The sequence below is a fragment of the Rattus norvegicus genome, chromosome 5, assembly GCF_036323735.1.
Source record: "Rattus norvegicus strain BN/NHsdMcwi chromosome 5, GRCr8, whole genome shotgun sequence".
NCBI classification, from domain to species: domain Eukaryota; kingdom Metazoa; phylum Chordata; class Mammalia; order Rodentia; family Muridae; genus Rattus; species Rattus norvegicus.
Genome location: NC_086023.1, coordinates 13,664,284 through 13,687,481, shown reverse-complemented (window position 1 = coordinate 13,687,481; position 23,198 = coordinate 13,664,284). Strand labels below are relative to the sequence as shown.

The window sequence follows — 23,198 nt, the reverse complement described above, 5'->3', positions numbered from 1 at the left end:
AGTTAGAAACCATGTAAGGGGAGCGGGATGGGAGAGAGGGCTTGTGTCTGGGAAGCCAGGAATGGGAATAACATTTGAAATGTAAATTTAAAAATTTCCAATAAAAGGAAACCTGCCCCCAAAAGCAAGTATTAGCTCTCCTTGCCTTTCTCCCCTACATTTCCTTTCCCTTAAAGAACTGAAATAAATAATTTTGTGTGTGTGTGTGTGTGTGTGTGTGTGTGTGTGTGTGTACATACATACCAATGCACATGTATGGAGGCCAGAGTACATTTTTTACGGCGTCAGTTCTACCCTTCCACCATTATGTGGAGTTGGGGGTTTTGAAATCAGGTCATCAGCCTTGCACAGAAAGCACATTACCTGCTGAGCAATCCCACTACCCCATTCCTCTTTTGATCTTATAGCATAAGCTGTTTAGTTGAGATATACCATACCTGGCAACACTGGAATACCAGGAGGAGCCGCTGGTGATTTTATTTATATAAAATATATGTATGTATATAATTATATATGTATTATATATATGTGTATATATTTATATATGCCATAGCACACACTCTACATACTACACTTCTCTAATAAGTGATGTTTTACTTCATTTTTTAAAAACACTGGTGTTATCTTAGCCAATTGTACGTGCCCCCCAGGGCTGTAATAGATGCTGCAAATTGCTCTGTAAGAATGATGCAGCTTCCAAAGCATGTTGCAAATTCCATTGCCTCCGAGGACCATGCTGGAGTTATTTACTGCCATGACATGACAAATGTCCTTGAGTATGGTCATGTGCTCATGTGATCTGAAGTCCTCCAGGGTCTAGAACGTGCACAGTGGAAGTCTCTCTCACTAGCCAAAGCCTTCTTCCTTGTAGTGAAGAACTTCGTGATCACTGTGTCTAAGAATGTGCAATGGGACTCCATCTGATTCTCCACCACAGTGCTGTAGAGGTGAAGAGTACACTCCGTTGGCTGGTGGGATGACTCAGAGGGTAAAGGATTGCCACCAAGTCTCGTGATGTGAGTTCAGTACCTAGAGGCCATGCATAAAGTAAATAAATGTGAAAACTTAAAATAAACTGAAGTAAAATAACCCTTGGTAATCACCATGATGTATGTATGCCATCATCTTGAGAACCAGGCTGATGCTTTCCAAGTGATACAATATGCTAACCACTGAAACCAGGGTTTCTGCAAAAGAGAATTTATTAGTGAGGCAGTCTAAGATCAGAGATGGGAGCCCCAAGTCTCAAATCTACCTCTTGAGTATGGGGATCAAGAATATTTGTGAGTTAAAGAAACAACATAGTTGGAAAGACTGGAAAAGGAGATTGAGGGCAAAGAAAAATGGAGTAATCAGTGATCTGTGCAGACACAGGACCCTGGCTCTGCCAGGATGCATGTGGGGACAGTGAGTGGTACGTGACACCAGCATGCTCTGAGAGCAAAGGTTTTGGCACTCTGATGTCAAAGGTCATTCATCAGGTGCTTCTATACACCAAAGTGAAGAGAAGAGTCAGTGGTTTGATTTACTCCCAAGTATCTGAAATATAGCCCAGAAAGCTACGTATGTCCTGATCATTCTATCAGTTGTTGATGAAGAAGAAGCCAAGCGCAGCACACTGCTAAGATAGGTGGTCTTGTGGAAGAAGTGAGTCATTAGATTCAGGTAAAACTAGGTTTTGTCAGGTTTCCACTGATTCTCTGTATCACATGTGTGTGTGTGTGTGTGTGTGTGTGTGTGTGCCTTACACTTCCACACTGTAGTCCATCATTGAAGGAAGTCAGGGCTTTTATATATATCTCACAGATCTCCCCCCTCCCAGTCTTCACCTTACAAAATTCCTCCCCCAATCCCCTCTCTACAGATTTAAAAAAAAAAGTTGTTGATAAGTGTCTGAGATATTTGACCACTGTTTGGAGATTGCTAATTTACCACAGATTTATGTAGAAAACCTAGGTATAGTACTGTCAGAAAACTATGTTGAACTGTTTGGTGGGACAAAGTTGTCAGTGTTTTGCTTAATCTGCAATGAGAAGAAGAATTAGAGGAGGGAAGAGGAACGTTTGGTAAGAAACAATAATAACCATAGTAACTGGGTGACAGAGTTATTTTACTGTGATACCTTTGTGTTTGAGAATTCCAATCAGGTCTTACATTCTCAATTTCGTCGCTAATGGGACAGAAAACAATCTCAAATCATCTAACTATTATGTGCTCTTTTAAAACAAGTGGTTACAGAGCAATTAATCAGCTGGTAATTACTGAGCCAGCTCTGCTGTGTAGGTAGCGTTCTTACGTACTACTGAATTCACAAGAATGCTGACAGATTGCTAAAAAGTGTAATATACTTAAGAAGTTGAAGCCAACGAAAGAACATACACGGGCTGGGACGAGACCTCCGGGTGCATGTGCAGCAGACAGGCAGCTCAATCTTCATGGCTGCCCTGTCTGGTCTTAGTGGGAGAGGATGCATCTAATCTGGCAGAGACGTGATATCTCAGAGGGGTCCCAGAGGAGAAGGGGAGGGGACTGGGGAAGGGGACTTGGTGAGGGAGGGACTGGAAAGGGGAGCAGTATTTGGAATGTAAACAAACAAAAAAATTAACTAATTAAAAAAAATAAAAAGAGGTTTAAACCACTGCTCAAGTGTTCCGATTACTAGATCCATTGTTAAAATTCTTAGAGTACAAATGCATCGAACACAGATCTTTCACAAAGGGAAGTTCCTGGAGCTATTTCTGTCACGTTTAAGAATAGTTATGTAGGTTAGGTTATCTGCCGAGTCAGCAGCTGCTCAGCCTCCCACGTTGAAAATAGGACAGAAAAAGAAGAATAACGTTACTCATCTTGGCTTCTTGTGTGTTTCCGAGGAAGCCTTTAAGATCTCTAACTGCCATCTGTACATGCTACCTACTAATGCAATTTAATTTAGACTTTTTAAGGTCAGCTCCTCCTAAAGGCAGGTAAAATAGAGAAGGAAAGTCGAAGGGTAAAAACACGTGATTTTGTGCATTGGTTGCTATGTGGGAACAAGTATAAATGAAACGAACTTCTTGGAATGTAATTTAGCACATGACTCTGTGGCTCACTGCCAGAATAGAAATCTCTTGTCTGTAGTCCTGAAGGCAACAGCATGCTTTAGTTTCTAAGCGACCTAGAGCCTAACAATGGCTGTTTGGCCACGTGCCGAGCCATCAATGGAATGTGAATTCTAAGCTCTTGACTGGTACCCAAGGAGGAAAAAACTATGGCTACAAGCTAGGGCAAGAATATACTTTGGACAGTAGTGGAGTAAGGAAAGACATGGGGTGATGTGCTAAAGTGTAGTGGGTGCTTTCTTTCCTGAATTAATAAAAGGTCTTTCCTGTGATTATTAAAAAAATTCTTCTCTGCAAGAAAGTTACGTTCTGTGTAGAAAGTTAAATTATGTGTATGTGTGTGGGTGTACATGTGTGTACATGTATACGGAGATCAGAGGACAATATCCATGTTATCAGAAAAACTGGCTAGCCAGCACTCCTCAGGAAATGTCCTCCCACTGCCTTCCCAGGGCTGCAGTTACACGCACACACCACTAAGCTTGGCTTTTATATGAGTACTGGAGTCAGAACTTAGGTCTTCCTGTTAGAGGCAAGTGCTGAGCCATATTCCCAACCCCTTGACATTCTTTATATTGATATGTGCTGGAGCGATTGCTATCTAGTGCAACCGACAGGTAAAGGAGAACACTTCCTCTCTGAGGTACACTGGAGAGGTCAGTCTTGGTGAAAAATGGAGAGACAAGTACTGGTGAGCCATTTGGAAGAGTAGGTGGGGTCTGGACATTTCACATGCTAGGGTGGGTGGTAGTGACTTGGTTTCCTGGGCAGTGAGGGGCAACAATGCATACTGGATAGGGAAGTTGCCAAGAGGGAAGGGATTAGGCCAACCTTAGTCTTAAAATTTTGCTTGTATCTTGCCTACACAGTATTAATACACAGAAATTGTCCAATATACATTTATTGAATAAGCACACAAATTTTCCTGGGACACAGATTTGTCTCTGGCTATTTGACTATTGACATAGAACAAAAGTTTATCCAATAGTTAATGTGGTCTAGTTTAGGTTAAGAAGAAAATCTGTACTACCTCAGAGTGTCAAGGAGGAATTCTTCATCCTACCAAAGCCTGTATTTAAATGATTTTTCTCCTATTGGAGAGATGTTTATCGGAGCAATTGTTTTCAAGTTATTCCTTTGACAATGGTTGTTGATAGAAAAATAATAAATCTCCCAATTAAGATATCCAGAAGCTCAACTATGAGGAAAGATCAGAGAGGCCATCTAGTGATTCTTTATCATCACAGAGACCCCAGAGTGCTTTGATTAGAATAATACTTTCTCTCAGTAGAGAGGCTTGTCTACTGTCACCACAACCAAATTTTTTAAAACCACCACTTGGATTCTATATGGCACACCCTTCAAGTTTTCTACTCCTCTAAAACTTCTATCCTTTTATTTTTATTTTGTTTTTGTAGTAAAGACATGTAACATCAGATCACTCCTGTAAAATACTACCTATACAGGTTGAGGGTATGTATAGCTCAGCGTGGTTGCTAGTACAAAAAAAGATTTGATCTTTAGCATGGCTAAAAAGAAATTAACAACTCAGTATTGTGTGAAGTTGTGTAGTAGATGTCTAGGACTTTATACCACACAACTGGAACTTTATAACTGTTGTCTTAGATAGGGTTTTACTGCTGTAAACAGACACTATGACCAAAGCAACTCTTATAAGAACAACATTTAATTGGGGCTGGCTTACAGGTTTAGCGGTTCAGTCCATTATCATCAAGGCGGGAAATTGCAGTGTCCAGGCAGACATGGTGCAGGAGGAGCTGAGAGTTCTACATCTTCATCTGAAGGCCCATAGAAGACTGGCTCCCATGTGGAGAAGGGTCTCATTGCCCATCCCCACAGTGATACACTTCCTTCATCAAGGCCACATCTACTCCAGCAAGGCCACACCTTCTAATAGTGCCACCCCCTGGGCCAAGCATATTGAAATGACTTACCTGTTACACAACAACTTGCTTCTGAGCTGATTCCTTTGGTGTTGCTTACTTTTGAGGTTGTAGTTTAATTACAACATTGTCCCCTTTCCTCCCTCCAAGCACCCCTTCTTCAAATTTGTGAATGTCTTTATTAATGTTATAGCATGCATATGTGTGTTTGTTTGTATATATGTATGTATTTCTAAATGTAATCTGACGAGTCCACTTGTATGTCTGTTTAAGGTATTTTTTTAAAAAAAGGAATGGGTAGAAAAGTCAAAGCTGAAGGAGGAGGAGACAAACACAGGATATACTAGAAGAAATTTTAGCTTCTGAGGGCTACAGGAAACATTAAACAACCCCCAGCTAAAGTTATATAAAACCTCACATTAGTAAATGTGGCCTTTTGTCTCTGTAATGGTTAGAAACATTGAGCACATATTTTGCACAAGAAAGTGTTGCTTTCAGTTAATAGAGGATTAAAAAGTACAATTCCATAAAAAAAAATCAGAGAGGTGTATCCTAAATGCCACATGGTTCTTGGTCAATAGAGAAGTAAAATAAAATTCACAAAATGATAGTGACTAATTTCCTTACACGGTCAGGCATCTACAGCAAGCAGTATCTGCAGTCGCCCCTTTGCTTAGGATCGCGTCTTACTAAAAAGACCTAGAAATGTAAGAAAGAGAGTGAGTATGATCCATTTGGGATGCTATTTTAGAAACATGAATATACATTGTGCTGTATTTAGGCAAGTATGGCTTCAGAATCCTAATGAAGGCAAGACGCAGTTTAAGTACATTTAAGAGCTGTGGAGATGTCAATTAAGTAAAAATCTAAGCAAACGACACCAAGAAAATACCCAGAATTCCTGAAATAATAGGATGTCAACCTAGGTATTCCAGAAAGAGGGCCTAAGGACCTGAGTTTGATACCCAGAACCCACATAAAGCTAATCATTGTAACGAGGGGCTAAAATTCAGTGCAGAGACAGATGAACCCCTGTGCTCACTGGCCATCCAGTCTAGCCAGAATGGGATACATTAGGAAGATGTGCTGTCCACTAAACAAAGCAGTAACAAGCAAAGGTGTAAAGGGATTGAGATACTGATTCCAATCTAGGTTTCAGACGGATGCCCAGTCATGCATGTATGTTCACACACATGAACACCCATGCCCAGCCACGCACATACACAGAGAAAGAGAGACCAAGAGATGCAAACAGAGAGAATATGTGATCTATACCATGAGCAAGTGGATTATAGTGAGGTGGATATTACTTATTTTATAGTTGTTTCACAGTCTCCATGTTATTTCTCTATTTTGAAATTAGAAAATTTAACAGCAAGTTTATGTATTCTCTAGGGCTACTTGGCCAATGACAGAGCATCTGTAAAGAGCGTCCGATTGGGGAGGCACACTGTCAGGGCTCTCTCAGAACAGCAGCACTCCTACGGCTCTGCCTTCACAAACCTGGCAATAGTAACCAATGGTTTCCAGTAACATGGAAGTCAGAGCAAAGGGCCGTGGGATTCTTTCCCTTGAATTGGGGATTGAAGCCAGGACCTTGTAGACACTAGGCAGCACCACCTACACTGAGCTACACCTTCCAGTTAGATCATAGATTTTAATGCTAACAAGGGTGGATTATAGCTCATTTATGTTGTGGTTTGCCCTGAAGTTATCTGTATTTTGATGCTAATTCCACTGCCCCAAGGACAGCTGCCTAGTCAAAGACTCAGAACTCAGGTGACTTCACCAGAACCACCTCTCCATTGAATTTGTAAAGTACAGGTAAGGGGCAGGTACAGGAAAGAAGGCCTGTCATTGGAGGAGAAGGAAGGATGGGTGGGAGAGAAGTTTGAAGGAAGAGGAAGAGACGGGACAGAGGAGAGAGAGAGAGGGGAGAAGCCATGGCAGGTGATGTTAAGATTCTGCTCTGTGTATTTACAGGTTGTTATCAATGTTCCTAAGGGATGGATGGTACCGGGCTTTGTATGTTTAAGTGGGCAATTATATCTTATCAATTGGATCTAAGATTATTGTGTTGTTTGTTCTTTTATGTGAGGATTTGAGTGTAGGAAAGTATGTGGCTGGGATGTGTTTCCGACAAGATATCTAGCAGATATCTTGGGGCACCGCGGTGCGGACCCAGCAAGGTAAAAGACACCAATACTTTATTTTATTTTATTTTATTTTTTTGGTTCTTTTTTTTCGGAGCTGGGGACCGAACCCAGGGCCTTGCGCTTCCTAGGCAAGCGCTCTACCACTGAACTAAATCCCCAACCCCTCTTTTTTATTTTTATATTATTACAACAACACATTTATCTCAGAATGATAATGTATTTCAAATAATGTAGCCCAGGAATTTTAGATTTTCAGTTTTTTCTTTGGATGTGATGAAAACAACATATGATTTTCAACAATGAATCTTAAAATATTCCTTCTTTGTATTCCTGTTAGATTCCTTGCTCATACCCCCACTCTGAATGGCTCCCAGTAAACCTCCCCTGCCTTGTCTAAAGATTCTCTCGCTCCTCATTTGTCTTCTTCACCTCTTTGTTCTCCATCATTCAACTCAAGAATTGGTGTAGTGAGGCAGAAACCAGGAGGGAGGCAGATGTGAGAGACTGAAGTAAGAAAAGAACTCTCTTCAGTACTAGAGGGAATGGAGATACGGGTGCATGGGAACTGTGTAGCCAGTCACAAGGAAGACCCCTTTGCTGTGGGTATTTTAAGGACTTCCTAAAATAGTCAACTGATCTTAACAAAGTGTGCGGTTGCCTTGAGATTTGTGGTTCAAATTTGATGGTTACTCAAAGAGTCTTCTCTATGGAAGCACCTTGACAAGAGATAATAAAGGCAAATGAATCGACACCCCCCCCCCCATGAGCTCTTGAGAGAAGGACAGAGGCTAGTATTTATGTTCGACAGCCTAGCAAAAGAATGCGAGTGTGATTTTAGTTCTCAGAGCAGAACTAGTTTGGAGGCTGTGGATTCTACTCAGTTATTCTTGGAAATAGTTGATTCTTGGATGCTCCTTGTGAGAGCAGCCTTGCCTGTTTTTTTGGGTATCCTCAGGTGTCTCTTTATGAGAGTCTGTGGTACATGAAGTTGCATATCAAATACTAATTCTTTTATGACCATCTTATGATCCTGATGCAAAGCTAGTGAACCATCTATTTCCGTACCACAAACCACTAAATACATACTTTTAGGCCAATATTTCTGGATCCACATAGATGCTTATAAATGCATCTAAAAACATAACTTCCGTTCAGCAGGCTTAATATAATGAAAACAGCTTCAGATTACTGAAGAGTTCTAACCAGGATAGCAGCCATTCATGCCTTGGAAGAAATGTAACTGAAAGAATAAAAAATACAGCCAGAAAGTCAGAAGTTTAGGAATGCTGTCTCACCCCTAAGAAGTTCTAAATACCTCAAATTCCAGACCCTGCCCTCTACCTGTAAGTAAGTAAAATCTTACAGAACAACCTTGAGAAGCAGGAAGCTTCTAGGAACTAGCGGACCATAAAGTTAAGCAATCTTGAGAGACAGGAAGCTTCTCCTTGTGATTTTCCAATGATGCCATCCCTGCCCCCTTGGGTTGTAGCTTCTTCCTTTAAATACCCTTTCTCCCAGCCTCTCGGGGTTGAACTCCTGTGCCCCTGCGTGAGATATGAGTCTCGACCCCAGTGCACTGGTTCATATCGATAAACCTTTGTGATTACAGCAAGGATGGTCTTGTGTGAGTTCTTGGGGGGTCGCATCATCCCGAGACTTGAGTGAGGGTCTCCCCACTCCGGGGGTCTTTCATAACTAAAATGGAAATTCAGTTAGTGACTTCGTGTTGTCTGTTGTTATAATGCAACCAACTGGGTGATTGAAAAGGTTTATTGAGACCAAAGTTTGGAAGCTGAGAAGTCCAAGAGAGTCGCTGGTGTGTGGAACAGGCCTTTTTGTTGCATCACAACATGCTAGAGGCCATCGTGTGATGAGATAGCAAGCCTCCTGACTCAGACTTCTTATAAAGGTACTAAAGCCACCCCAGGACCCCTCGCTTACCCAATTCCAGTTTCCTCCCTATGACCCTATATTCATGGTTTGCATGAACATGGATTGAATTTTCACCACACAGCATTTGGTGGAAAATAGTCAGAGTGAAGCAGTAACTGATTCTCAGACCAATCATTTGGTCTTGCTAATGTATTTTCCTAGAGTATGCACATTTATCTGCCAGCTTGCTCTGACAAAAGGCTGCTAATTTCTGAATTCTTCCCAGTGTGGGGAACATTTACTCTCCAGTCAGTTTGAAGCTGAGGACCCACCATTCCATTGCTGTATCGCTAGGTCATGAAGTTAGCCTCTTAGTTTAATTCATAATTAAATCATAAGGCTAATCATAACGTCTACATTCTATAATGTCTTCAGCTGCAATTGGATAGGCTTGCCTCACCTATGCTGTGTTGGCACAGTAAGGATAGATGTTCTCTGCAGAGGTTCTCACAGGGCATCCATGAGGGAAAGAGGGCCTAGTCCCATCAGTCATGGTTGTGATAGTGTCAGGGGTTAGGAGCGAGGAGTTAATTAGACTCAGCTTTCAATGAACTTCAAGCTTATTTTCATGAGGTTTTCACCTATCTCGGCAGCTCTTGGTACAGTGTGTTTTGTGAAATGCATTAGTTATTCAGTGAAGCTGTTTTCATGCTTATTATGCAATATTCTGATTATGATTCATGAAAATATTCCATTAAATACAATCACTGTATAATTACCCTGCTTAATCTACAACATACTTAATTAACATTTACGTGGAATTCTAATTTAATCAATTAGTTTTTATCCAGTGTACCTTAGGTGTGAATACTTTTTATGATGTATCAGCCCCGAATAATCATCAAGAACTGAGGTAATATACAACTTTGAGTAGAAGAAACACATTTCTTATGTTGATAACACATCAAAATGTGGATTATATTATTTATTATTTAAAGATGAGCCATATGGACTATGCAACAACTTCTAAGAGTCTATTAAAATTTTATTGTGGGTATTATAACTTGAATCATATGGATGCATACATCAGAATGTGACCATCTGTGAAGATAGGGTCATTGCAGATGACTTCTTTAGGTGACATCATACTGGAGTAGGGTGAATGATCTTATATGACTAGTGTTTTCTTTCTGTCATGTAACCTAGTCATGTAACATAGAGACATACCATGTGAAGATAGAGATTAGAGCTGTACAACTGAAAGTCAGAGTGCCAAAGACAGCTTACAGATGACTAGCTAGGAAGTGACAAGGGTTCTGCTTGACATGTCAGAGGGCACATAGTCCTATTGATGCTAGCTTTAGATTCTAGCCTCCAGAACCGCGAGACAATGCATTTTTATTGCTTCAACCCCTCCATTTGTAGTTCCTTTTTATGACACCCCTAAGAAACTTAAACACTTGCTAAATCTCAGCTGAAAAATAAAATTTGATGTAATCAGCATTATAAAATTATAGTAATATGCATATGGGGCATTTTACTAAGAATTTTTAAATACATGTTCTATTTATAGTTGAAGAAAATGTTATATTCTTAAGCAAGAATTGACATAAGTATAAGACTTCTGTTTTTCACAAAACACAGCACCAGCACCTAGCAGAGTGGTTTGAACATAAATCATCTCTCCATACATTTTGTGGCTTAGTTTAAAACTATTAAATATGAAAATAGCCTATAAATATTAAAATACCTACATAAAGAACCTGAGGAATAAAATATATACAGTATTATTGAAATGTGAGAGTAATCATGGATAAGAATTTACGTGAATTTCATCAAGACTATTACATTCTGAATCTACATATGGGTAGTAAAGAAACTGGATAGCTTGAAGTTGGTGGATTATTTTGTGCATGTGTGTGTGCACAAACGTGTGTATGTATGTGTGTGTGTATGTGTGTGTGTGTGTGTGTGTGTGTGTGTGTGTGTGTGAGTATGCTCCTGTGCATGTGTGCACAGGCAGGATTGCGTGCCCTTTGACCTCTGAAAAAGTATTGGTAGCACTTCTGCTGTGGGACAGCAAGGACAAATAAAACAATGTATCCAGTTCTTGGTACTAACCTGCCAACTGTTCTTATTACATTGGGCTTGGTAAAGGTTACATTGACCTTAATGAAGAATGAATTTTGAAGTTTATTTGTATATTTGTTGTGGCGCTTTCCTCTCCAAATAGTCAAGATGTGATTGTTGCTTGGTTGTCAGAGGGGTGATGCTATTTGATGGATTGATACCACTAAAAGTTCTGCATGTACGGAGACTACAGGGTACCCAATGAAAGGGGAAAGCTTTCTGGCATCAAGAATCTATTGGGTCAGTGGACAAGATGTACTGATCCAGTTCCCCTTGTCAGGTTTTGAGAAGCAGCTTCTCTCGAGCCAGAATCTTTATCAGCTTCCACTCCTCCCAACTGTGCCAGACATTTTTGCATTGTACCTGTTCTACTGGTAGAAATAAAACGAGCTCTACCTTCCCGGCCACTTTTGAGTATTTGCTGATGGGTGAGTCTATCTCTTCTTCATAGAACCAAGCCTACCTTATCAAAGCCTTGTCCTATAAATATGTCTCTGGAACAAAAAAATCAGTGTGGGGGGCACATGTGTTAATCTTTGTATTAGGGAGAACAAGTCAGGATGGTTATAAGTTTGAGGTCAACTTGGGTTACATAGCAAAACCTCTCTCAAAAACAGAAAGCGAGTAATTATTATTTTGCTTTTAAAATAGTGTTTTACTTTTAAAAAGTAATTGCTTTTATATGTGCATTTCCTGATTAAAAAATAAAATTGGTCTCATTTCTATGACTTGTCCTTAAGAAGCCCACATTGACACTCTTCTTCTCTGTGCCTTGCTTTCTCTTATGCCTATATTGAAATATATTTATTAACTCTCCCCCTCAAATGAAAGTTTCTTTAATGCACAAAGAAGCACATGCTAGAAACAACAGTCCTTCACCTCATCATGTGTTACTTCTTATTCCTATCGGTCATGGTGTTCTGTTCCTACTCTTGTGCTCCTGATGAGGCCATACTTGTCACAGTGTTGTCATGTACATGCTGCCAGGACTCCATCCTGTGGGCATTAGTCCAATAATTTTAATCTTTATTTATTTTATATTTACTTTGTAGTCATAGTTATTTGTGTTTGTGTTTCTGTGCACAAGAATGTATATACATGTATACATGCCACGGTACACATGTAGAGATCAGAAGACAGCTTGTGTGAGTTAATCCTCTCCTTTTACTATGTGGGCTCTGGAGACTGAACTCAGACTTGTTGGCAAGTGGTCTTACCTGCCGACCCATGTCACTGACCCTGCTTTCTTATTTTAACTAATATATATGTATGCAGATCTTTCATGATTTCTTTTCAGTCTTGGAGACTGTGGTGGTTTGAATAATAAATATGGCCCCCATCGATATGTGTTTGAGTGTTCGGCTCATAGGGAATGACACAATTAGGTTTGGCCTTGTTGGAGGAAGTGTGTCACTGTTGGGTGGTCTTTGAGATCTTTCTAGTGTGGTACACAATCTCCTTCTGATGCCTGCAGATTAAGATGTAGAACTCTCAGCTCTTTCTCTAGCACCATGTCTGCCTACACGATGCCATGCTTCCAGACACAATGATAATGGATTAAACCTCTGAAACTGTAAGCCAGTCCTAATGAACTGATCTTTATAAGACTTGCCTTGTTCATGGTGTCTAGAGCAGTAAAACCTTAACTAAGACATAGACTTCCTGACTTCCTTCTATGGAGGAGGAGGACTACTATGTCTTACGTCCCATCCAACTTGCATATTGCTTCTTCTATCCTGTTGTGTTTATGACTGACGCTACTTGACTTTATATCATTTAGAACTAAGTCATGAAGCATTCTAGGATAGCTTTTTAAAAAAAAAATAAACCCATTCTTTTGCTAGTTTAAATCCAGTTTTTGCCCACTTGTTTTTCTATATGTTTACTATGAGTTTGTTAAGTCCCCTATAAGTAAAAAATCTCCCTGAGCATATTTGTGGGTGTATGACAGGCATCTTAATGCTCATCTTCCTCTATCTCGTCAATAGTTCTACATGTCTGTCACAAAGTTCTTACCCTAGACCTTTTCTTTAGTTATCAGGATTCCCCCCACACCTTTTTCCCATAGTAGACTCTCCCTAGTGCTGCTTTTATTATCCTGGTAACTAAACACTGTCATTAACAAAGGAGCAAAGATTTGTTCTGGCTCGTGGTTTCAGATCTGTCATCCTGGGGTTGGGGAGTTAGCTCAGCGGTAGAGCGCTTGCCTAGCGAGCGCAAGGCCCTGGGTTCGGTCCCCAGCTCCTTAGCCTTGCTTCTGTTGACTCTGGGCTCATGGGAAGGGTAGAGCAGCATGGCCAAGAAGCATGCGATGGAGTTTGCACTCTTTCATATCATGGTGGCCAGGAGACACAACATCCCTGACACCTCCCTGGCTGACATACATCCAGCCCCACTCCTAAGTTTCATCGCCTTCCAAAATGGTGCCAGCAACTGGGGACCATAACCTAAGAGATGAGACGTTTGGGGGGATAGTTCACATCCAAACATGATCCCTTCATGTTTTTGAATCCTACATCAGGAAAAGGCAAATTATTAAGAATTCACTTTTATGAAAATGTTTACATTTTACACTCATATTTCTGATATAAACTGAATTTAATTTTCTTGGGGGGGGGGGAATGAATTACACCTCCAAACTCTGAAGACATTTCTCCATTGTCTCAGTTTTTTTGGTACCAGTGAAGTACATGCTACATATGTCCTCATTCTTTTGACTGGGCCTTTTTCTCCCCTCCGAAAGATTTCAGGCTATCTATCCCTTATTCCAATGGTCATGTTTTGGTCATACAAAACTTTTTAAGAGGCTTTCTATTGGATGTTTGGAGGTATTACCAGCATGGAACAAATCTGAACCACACTATTGGCTAGTTTATCAGGTCATTTAAGAAGTCTGGATTTGGGCCACAAATCTGCATGGGAACTGATATATCCTTCCAATTCTTTAGTGGCAATTTCTTGGCACACTACTCTTTCCCCAATTGGAAATGCTGTTTTCCTTTTACACCATTAAATAATATGACTCTGTGTGTGTGTGTGTGTGTGTGTGTGTGTGTGTGTGTATGTGTATGTGGAGAGAGAGAGAAAGAGAGAGAGAGAGAGAGAAAGAGAGAGTAAGAGAAAGTGTATAAGAGTGTTTAAGTGTATGTGACTTCATAAGTTTGTGTGTGTGAAGAATGAGTGTGTGAATATATGTGCATGTAAGAAAGAATATGTGAGTGAGTAAGAGTGTCTGGGGGGGTTGGAGAGATGGTTCAGCAGTTAAGAGCACTCTCTGCTTTTCCAGAGGTCCTGAGTTCAATTCCCAGTACCCACATGGTAGCTCACAACCATCTGTAATGAGATCCGATGCCCTCAATGCCCTCCTCTGGTGTGTCTGAAGACTTCTATAGTGTACTCATAAATAAATTACACAAATCTTTCTTAAAAGTGTCTAAGTGTATGTGACTGCATAAGTGTGTGTGTGTGTGTGTGTGTGTGTGTGTATCTAAAGTTATAAGAGTGTATGATAATCTAATCTACCCTTACATTGAAGGTAATCTCAGAATTCTGGTGGAAGTGAACTCGTGAACTCATTGGGCTTCACAACTTGGTGTAGCTTTAGGCTCTGTTCTCTGGCCCCATTTCTCATAACGTTGTGAAGTCACGTCTGCATAAATACCTTTCTAGGTTTCCATATTCATTCAAGGCCTGACCATTTCCTTTCTTTATTGTCTAATGGTTTATAATAATTTTTATTAGCCATGGGCTTGGTGTTTTAGTGTGTATGTGTGGTGCTGAACAGAAAAGATGGACGAGAACCCATCGTACAAGAGTTCTACCTCATCCAGGCTGTCTTCAATGGTGAAGACACATCATGTGTTGACTTCCTGGAACTGGAAGTCTACGTTGCCTTTCTAAATGAGATTACTATTAGAAAACGCCTGTGCCTGGCACCTGTAACTAATATTAACTTCGATTTTTGTTTGTCAGCATTGTGAACCCAAGTCCTCATACATGCTAGGTAAAGTGTCACACCAGTGAGCTACATGGTTACATCTCTCATTTTTATTTTCAGAAAGTCTCATTAATTTAACCAGGATGGTCTTGAATTTACTCTATAGCCCCGGCAATCCGTGATCTTGGAATCCCCCTGCTTCAACCTCTAGAGTATCCTGGATTTTATGCCTGTGCCACCATGCGTGGCTTATTTAACTTTTTTAAAAGTGGGATTCTCAGGAAATAAGCATAAGTCACTCAATCTTGTTTTTAATTCTTCGACAATTTCATATATGTATATAATGATGGTTCTCTATCCGTGGTTTGCCCTTTGGGGTCCCATCAGAAATCCTGCATATCAACTATTACAACACTATTCATAACAGTAGAAAAGTTACAGTTATGGAGTAGCAACAGAATAATTTTATGGTTGGGGGTCACCACAACATGAAGAATTGTCTTAAAGTGTCCCAGCATTAGGAAGGATGAGAACCACTGCATGTGTTTAGATCATATTCACCCCATTCTCCTCTCTTAATCCCACTCCACTTTCTTTGCACTTCTTTTTTTCAACACATCTCCCTTCTACTTTCTCACTGTTCTTAAAATAACCCAGAGTTAATTAGAGCTGTTTGCATGTATCCACATGCATGTGGGTTATTTACTAGTTCGTAAGAGACTTAGCAGTGGCTACACACTGGAAGAAAAATGACTCCCCATATCCTACAGCCCTTACCTGCCAAAACCTTCTCAGCCAGGGTGAGCCTCAGGAGACCCTCATCTATCCATGATTCAGTGTTTCCAGGGTCTCTGTTGTACAGTGAGCCACAGCTCCGAGGGTTCATGGCTATTGAGACACTGCCCAACTTTTCATCGGTGTATACAGTGCACTGAACTGAGATGAATGTGTGAATAATGTTAGTCTTTGAAAAATTATATATTTATTAAGAAATACAGTTGATTGTTTCCACTTCAAATAAGAACCAAGTAATTAAATGTTGTTGGTCGTGTAGGTCTTAATCGAGGACATAGCAGTTGAGAGGAGGGAAATCCTCAATTAGTTTGTACACTTTTTGAGACAAAGGAATTTGAAAACATTCCCTCCCCCTTGTAATCAAATAAGACTCTAAAGGGATATAAAGTGATTTTTCTTCTCATACCAAAGTAGGCTGTGCCCTACTTTGCTGTTGTTGCAAAGTGTTGAATTGCATGAAAGATTCTTTACGGTCCATGGATCCTTCCAGTCTCAGCAGTTACATTTGCCAGGGAGCTTGTGGTCAGGATTTGCTTTCTCTGGATTGGTAGGCTAGATGCAAGCTCCTCTCAAGGACAGTTCTTTAGCAGGTGCATTGTGATATTCTTCACAGCAAGCATGGTCTCTGTGCAGGTGGGTTTAATGAGCATCTCTGGCAGTAAAAATCCAAAATACCCAGTGTCTCGAAGTTCAAAAGCAAATGAATAGGGTATTCCATTTTTATAAGCCCAATCCATTGAGTTACCAGAGCTTACATCTGAAAGTTAAAAAGAAAGAATCACTTCACTAAGGAGTAAGAATGAATTTTCACACACACACACACACACACACACACACACACACACACACACACACTCGTGCATAAAATGCATGCTCACCAAATCTTCCCAAATTCTTGCAACGAAATAGCCCTTTAATAAGAATGATTTAAGATAGCTGGCTAAGCAGGTAAAATTCTTGTGGCAAAGGACTTGGTTCGCTTCATGGAACCCATGTAAAGGCAGGAGAGAACTGATTCCACGTAGCTGTCCTCTGCCCTCCACATGCGAGCTGCTGCAAACACAGTAATTATAAGAAACGTTGGAAGAATACACTAATGGTAGTTCTTCGGGCTCTGGCTCATGGAGCTTACAAGTCACACTTGCTGTTGTCTTTGAGCTAAGCCTTAACGCCGTGCCAGTGTGATGACCTCAAAGTTCCTCAACCTCAGTTCCCATAGCATTTATCTTCACTCTTGCTCGCTCACTTTACCCACCGATAAGCAGTCTACAGCGAGAAACCTCTGTTGTTCTTATTACTCAGTTCTTTCCTTTCAAGGTCTGGAAATTCAGAATTCTGGCTCCCGAAGTCCCCTTATCTCCTCCACTTTCTGTGCTCTCTTACTCCTGTTGAGTTCCTTCCTGCCTTCCACCTTTAGTTTCCAGACCCTTCCCTGCTTTCCTGTGGTTTCCTCTCACTTGGCCATGCACAGCTATCTCACTAAAACTCCCCCCGCTCTTCCCAGTGCCTTCCTCTGTCCTCACTAAGCTGCAGCTTCTCTAATGATCAATTTACCACCAGGTTCTCTGACTTCAATCCAGGGAAGGGCATCAGAGAGCATCCTCGTGGAGGAGGGGCCTGTGGTGTGCACTGTCCAATCACAGGCAGTGCTCTAGGCTGCATCACAACCTGGCATTTACCGAACTTTCTCTTTCACAGCTTACCCGATTCGCCATTTTACTTCTGCTCCTCAAGTGGTTAAGCATCACCTCCTCCGATGATATTAGAACCCCAAGTTTAACCTTTTTAGTTTAGAGGAAGACATGCTGCTCCCCCCACCCCCCATACATGTGTCCTGTCTTGATACCACGTGATACCGCCATCTCTGTACTGTGAATCTCTTCAGGTCTCTGTCACCCCTTACATCTGCATTGGTTAAGACGCTCAACAATCTCTAATCTTCATGACGTTGCCACACACCCCTGGTTACCATACCTGGTTCCCCTCTCCTTATTTTGTTTTGAGAACTCAAGGGAATTGAAAGATGGCTGCACCCTCAAACTTTAGTCTGCTTCTTGTCTCTGCCTGTGTGGTAAACTTTGTTCTTGACGGTCACCAACCACCCTGTATCTAATCTTCTTTTCTGTTTTTTTGTTCTCCTCTCAGATATGTCTTTTAGCCTCTCATGGCACTTAACATAGCTAACGGTCCATTCTGGTTACTCTCGTCTTTGGCTCCTCTGGCCTCACAGGCTGTACTTTTCAGGCAAGAACTAAAAGCACAGGGTACTGACTAAAGGTACCCTATGTGCTAGGTACCCACGTTCACCTGTTGCCTGTGTGCTAGGTACCCACTTCTTCCACCTGTTGCCTGTCTTCCCTGCACCTCAAACTCCCTTAAAAAAGATAATGCTAACGCCTGTTGCATAACGGTTGCTCTGAAAATTACGTGAAATACTAAATCACTTGAAAACACTTGGGATGTGTTAGCTATTATTATTATTTTTATACTTATTTATACCCCTAAGTGGCCTAGTATGTAGAGTTTAGAAAAAAAGCCCCAAGAGGAATAATTTATTAAATGAATTAATATTTTACAGAAAAAAATCTTGATGTACCTTCTTTCCTGAAATTTCTATGATCCAGTTTGCTATACATGAACTACTGTTATTAAATCTCCAGAACACGTTCATTTACTCAAACATATCACTTTTTAAAAATGCACGTGCACATGTTTGTGCATGTTCCTGTGAGCATGTGCCACAGCACGTGTGTGGAGGCCAGAGTATAACCTCATTCATTGCCTTCCACCTTGTTAACGCAGGCTTTATAGGTGTCTATAGCTGCATATGGCAGTATAGCTGGCCCACGGACTGCTGGGGATTCTCCTGTCTCCACTTCCCACCCTAGAGTAGGCATATTGGCATTGCAGATGCTTACGGCTGATTCTGGTTTTAATGTGAGTTCTGAGGTTTAAACTCTCCTCCTCACATTTGGTACAGCAAACACTTTATCCCCTAAGCACTGAACACTGAGTCCTGAACCCTGGGCACTGATCACAGAGCACTAAGTCCCTCTCCACTTTGTTTTTCAAGAGAGGATTTCTCTGTGTGGCCTTGGCTGCCCTGGAACTTGCTTTGAACTCAGGGATCTGCCTGCCTCTGTCTCCCAAGTGCTAGGATTAAAGACATGTGCTATCACTGCCAGGCCTTTTAAACACACACACATCTGAACACACACACACACACACACACACAAAGACCACCACCACCACCACCACCACCACCAACAACAACAACAGCAACAACAGCAACAACACAACCTGACAGTCTGACTATGTTGTCCTAACCTTTCCTGAAACTTGCTTTATAGACTAGACTGTCCCAGAACTCATGTAGACCAAGATGGACTTGTCAGTCTTTTCTCCTCTACCTCCAAAGTGCTAGATTCCAAGTGTGTGCCATCATGCCTGGTAACAGTGTGCCTTTTAATACAATTTCCTAGGACAAGTAGGATGGATTCATTATATGAAGAAGACAGCCGAGCAACCCAGGGACCTCTCAGATTCCCTTGGCTTTGGCTAAGGACAGAATTGTGCTGTGGCTTCAATGTCCCTCTGGCTAGAGAACAAATAGAAGCCAAAGTCAGAGGTAGCACGTGCCAAGCATTACCTCATGGTGATGTGGCAGGCTCATTTCTATGGTAACAGATTGTTCTCTGTAAATATAACAGTGTGGCTATGTCTTTGCACCAAGATGAAAAGGCTGGCAAGACTTGGACAATGACTTTAAAATTTCAGTATAGGTGTCATGTCGGCATTGGCTGGGATGTGCTGTTTTATAAATGCTACTTTCCCTTTCAACAGAGCTATTAAAGAGCAGCTCTATAGCCAGGCACTGTAGCTAGGGTTGAGGCAGGGGGATGGTAAATTTAAGGTGAGCTTTGGCTATCTATCAAGACCATATCAGAGAGGAAGGGAGAGTGAGTAGGAGGGTAGATGAAGGGTGAGTCAGAGAGAAAAGGGTAGAGGGATAGAAGAAAAGGGAGACAAGTGGGAAGATAGGGGAGACAGGAGAAACCGTCTTAGAAGTCAGCATGGACCAAAAATCATGAGCTTGGAATCAACCCATTGACACTGTGTGTGCCCTTCTCACTTTTAGGATTAACTCATTTGACTTATTAACAGACAGTTCACCTTTGTGGGATAAGATGAGGGGAAGGCCAGTAAGACCATGTAAAGAGGCCAAGGAGAAGTTCGGCCTTGTGAAGGAACACAGTCAGATGCCGGTGTGTATACACAGATACACGGCATGTGAAGGCATGGACACACAGACATTCATACATGCACGACTGCTCACTACATTTCCCCAGTAACAATAAATTGTAGAATCTGGAAGGTCATGAGGAATGATGTAATCCAGTTACTCATGTTGCATTTGAAGAAATTAAAAACCAGAATTAATTGATACCCTGGCTATCGGACAACACATCTGGCAAGCTCCAGAATAGACCGTACAGTATCCAAGTTCTTTTCACATACTGATTCCTTTTGATTTTGTATAAAAGAAATACTTTAAAACCGACCTTCAAGAGGAAATCGAGATGAAGAAGCTGGGTTTGAAATGGCATTTCCTAACAGGGATGGCGAAGGAAGGGGACAAAGGGAAGCTGCCGGCGAGATGAACCATTTACTTCATTATCTTCCTGAGGCCATTTCCACACTGACAGTCCTTACAGATTGCTTAAGGAGCCCATTTGGGTACTTTCCACTGTCAAGGGATCTCAATTCGACTTGCAGTCATTACCGCCTGCTTAGCACGTTCTCTGCTCGGTACTGGTTTAAATCGGCATGCCGATTTCTGTCAAGCTGTGGGAAACTAAACAGGCACCAACTCTCCCATCTTCTTTGGCTAATCTGATAGTCACAAATTTTGCTTTATTGAGAGCACATTTTGCTTCTTAAAGGGAAGTCATGGCACAGCTCTGATACGACATGCACAGGAAACTTACACAACGTTTGGGAGGCAGGGCCATGTCTGTACCGTATCCCGTGCACTGACCGAAGTGCCTTCACAGCTTTGTGAGCTGCAAACTCCTGTGAGGACACAATGGAGAAACCGTGTCACATCTACTGCTGCCCTGGAGCGTCTATAGACACTGGCATGTTGCTCGAGCATTATTGGTGGTCAGGTCCACAGAGAGCGCAAAAATGGCTCATAAGTTAACAGCTATATTTAGTAACAACTATTTGTGGTGTTACATAGTACATTTAGCAACACTATTTTCTACAGTGCTGAGGACCAACGTGCCTGCTAAAACACATTTTTGGTTTGGTTGATCCTCACACAAATGAGGATACCATTACACCAAGGATAAATGCAGTTCTATTTTGTAGATGAGAAAGGGAAGGTTCAATGAGGTTAAAGGGAATATCCTGGGGTTGCACAGAAAAGAATGAGCAAGCTAGGACATGCTCTCGTAGTTCCCGAACTTTGTGTGTGTTTGCTCTGCCCTTTATTTCAGGCACACTTATTTCTGTGTATTACAAAACAACTGACAGGGTCATGGTAATGTTAATCTTATCTCTAATTCATATTCTATCCTTAGTGACACGTCTCTGTATGTAATAGATACTTCTCATATTTCTCATAGGAATGTCGAAGAGGCACAGTCTGTAAGAGTAGTCAATCATATTGATCCACAAGTATATATCTCAGTAGGTATATACAGATGTTTTTGGATCAATTAAGAAACCACTAAGGAAGATCGACTCCCTTTATGCTGTTTGTTTGTTCCCATCGGGAGCAAGAACATCAATTGAGTGATGCTTGCTGACTTCCGAGGTTACAGAGCCCCACGAAGCTGCTGCTGAGATGAGGAAAGTCCAAGGTGGCATTGTTCCTGTTCAATGTCAGGGGAAAACAACACACACACACACACACACACACACACACACACACACACACACACACACCCTCAACATGGTCAAAATTCTAAGTGCTGGACATTCTAGCAAAATAATTGTTCTTTAAACCTTTGTAGCCGACCCCAGAGGAGCAGCCTTAGCAAGGGTTTAGACAGGTATTGGATAACAAATGAGTGGAAGAGAAGCATGCTGAAACCAGCACACAGTTCTCCCATTTCAATTTGCCTGTGAATAATTTAATGCTTCATTTGAAGCACCCTGGGGAACGTGAGGGTGTGTGTGGAGGACTGAGCCCCACATCATGTTCCTTGTAAAGCTCTTCAATGCACACGGCACTGTTTGCTGCCAGTGTTGTCCTTTGTGGCTATTCCAGCCCAGGGCTCCGGGCACTGGCAGACCATTAAATACTGATCTTGCTGATGGCAATGTGCTTACTCGAGCCAACAGAAAAGAAATGTAAACATTGTCGTGAGGAGCCTATGGAAAAATTTCAGGGTTGTATCCAATAGTCTTAGCCATATTCTATTATGAGAAAGTCAGACGTTTCTGCATTTAGCAGATGACTGCATTTTGCTGGTCGGGAGACTTGTGCTTTCATTATTTTTGATGGCTATGAAAAATGTACTAAGAAACAAAGCACCGCTTTGCTTATTTAGGCAAGGTATGTACACAATCTTAACTGTTCTAAAAACATCAGTACACAAGCAATGGAATTCATTGTGGGCTTTCCAAACAGGTGTCCCAGATCTTTGTTATAATTCATTCCTTCTGTCTCCCCCTCCCTATGCACCTCCTTTCTACTTTTCTACTACATATATTGCATTGCCCTCTCTTCCCCCTTCACCCCTTCCTTAAGATCTCCTCTTTCCCCTTCATGGTCCTCTTCACATTTCATGACAGGTATACGTGGTGCACCCCCACTCACCCTCCCCCCATATCCCCTTGAGAGATTTTAGATCGAGGTTCTTCATGTAAGAGAAAATATGAGGTGTTTGTCTTTCTGATTGCCCTACTTTTAGCAGAATGATTTTTAGTTTTATCATTTTTCCTGCAGATGTCATGATTTTTCTTTATAAATGAATAAATTTCCATTTTTTTATGTGGGCCACATTTTCTTCATTCATCTGTTGCTGGACCTCTAAGCTGGTTCCCTCCCTGGATCTTGTGAGTAGAGCAGTAGTGAACACGAATGGTGACTTAGTCTTTTGCGTATGTGGCCAAGAAGAGTATAGCTGGCTACTATGGTAGGTCCATCTTTAGTTCCGGGGATCTCTACACTGGCTTCCATAGTGGCAGTACCAGTTTATGCATCCATCAATAGAGTACGAAGGTTAGTCTTTGCCATGTCATTGCGAACAATTATCGGTTTTCGCTCTTTTTTTTTTATTGGATATTTTATTTA

General features: G+C 41.3%; 1 protein-coding gene across 1 annotated transcript in view; it reads right to left on the bottom strand.

Annotated features, from left to right (window-relative positions):
- Window positions 1-16,052: 16,052 nt before the first annotated feature.
- Window positions 16,053-23,198, bottom strand: part of Cpa6 (carboxypeptidase A6) — a 361,770-nt gene continuing 354,624 nt past the window's right edge. The window contains exons 10-11 of the mRNA NM_001415862.1: window positions 20,881-20,965; window positions 16,053-16,649 (exon numbers count right to left, since the gene is read on the bottom strand). Of these exons, the coding sequence (NP_001402791.1) occupies window positions 16,462-16,649; window positions 20,881-20,965 (273 nt within the window). The 3' untranslated portion in view covers window positions 16,053-16,461. The remainder of the gene's footprint in view (window positions 16,650-20,880; window positions 20,966-23,198) is intronic.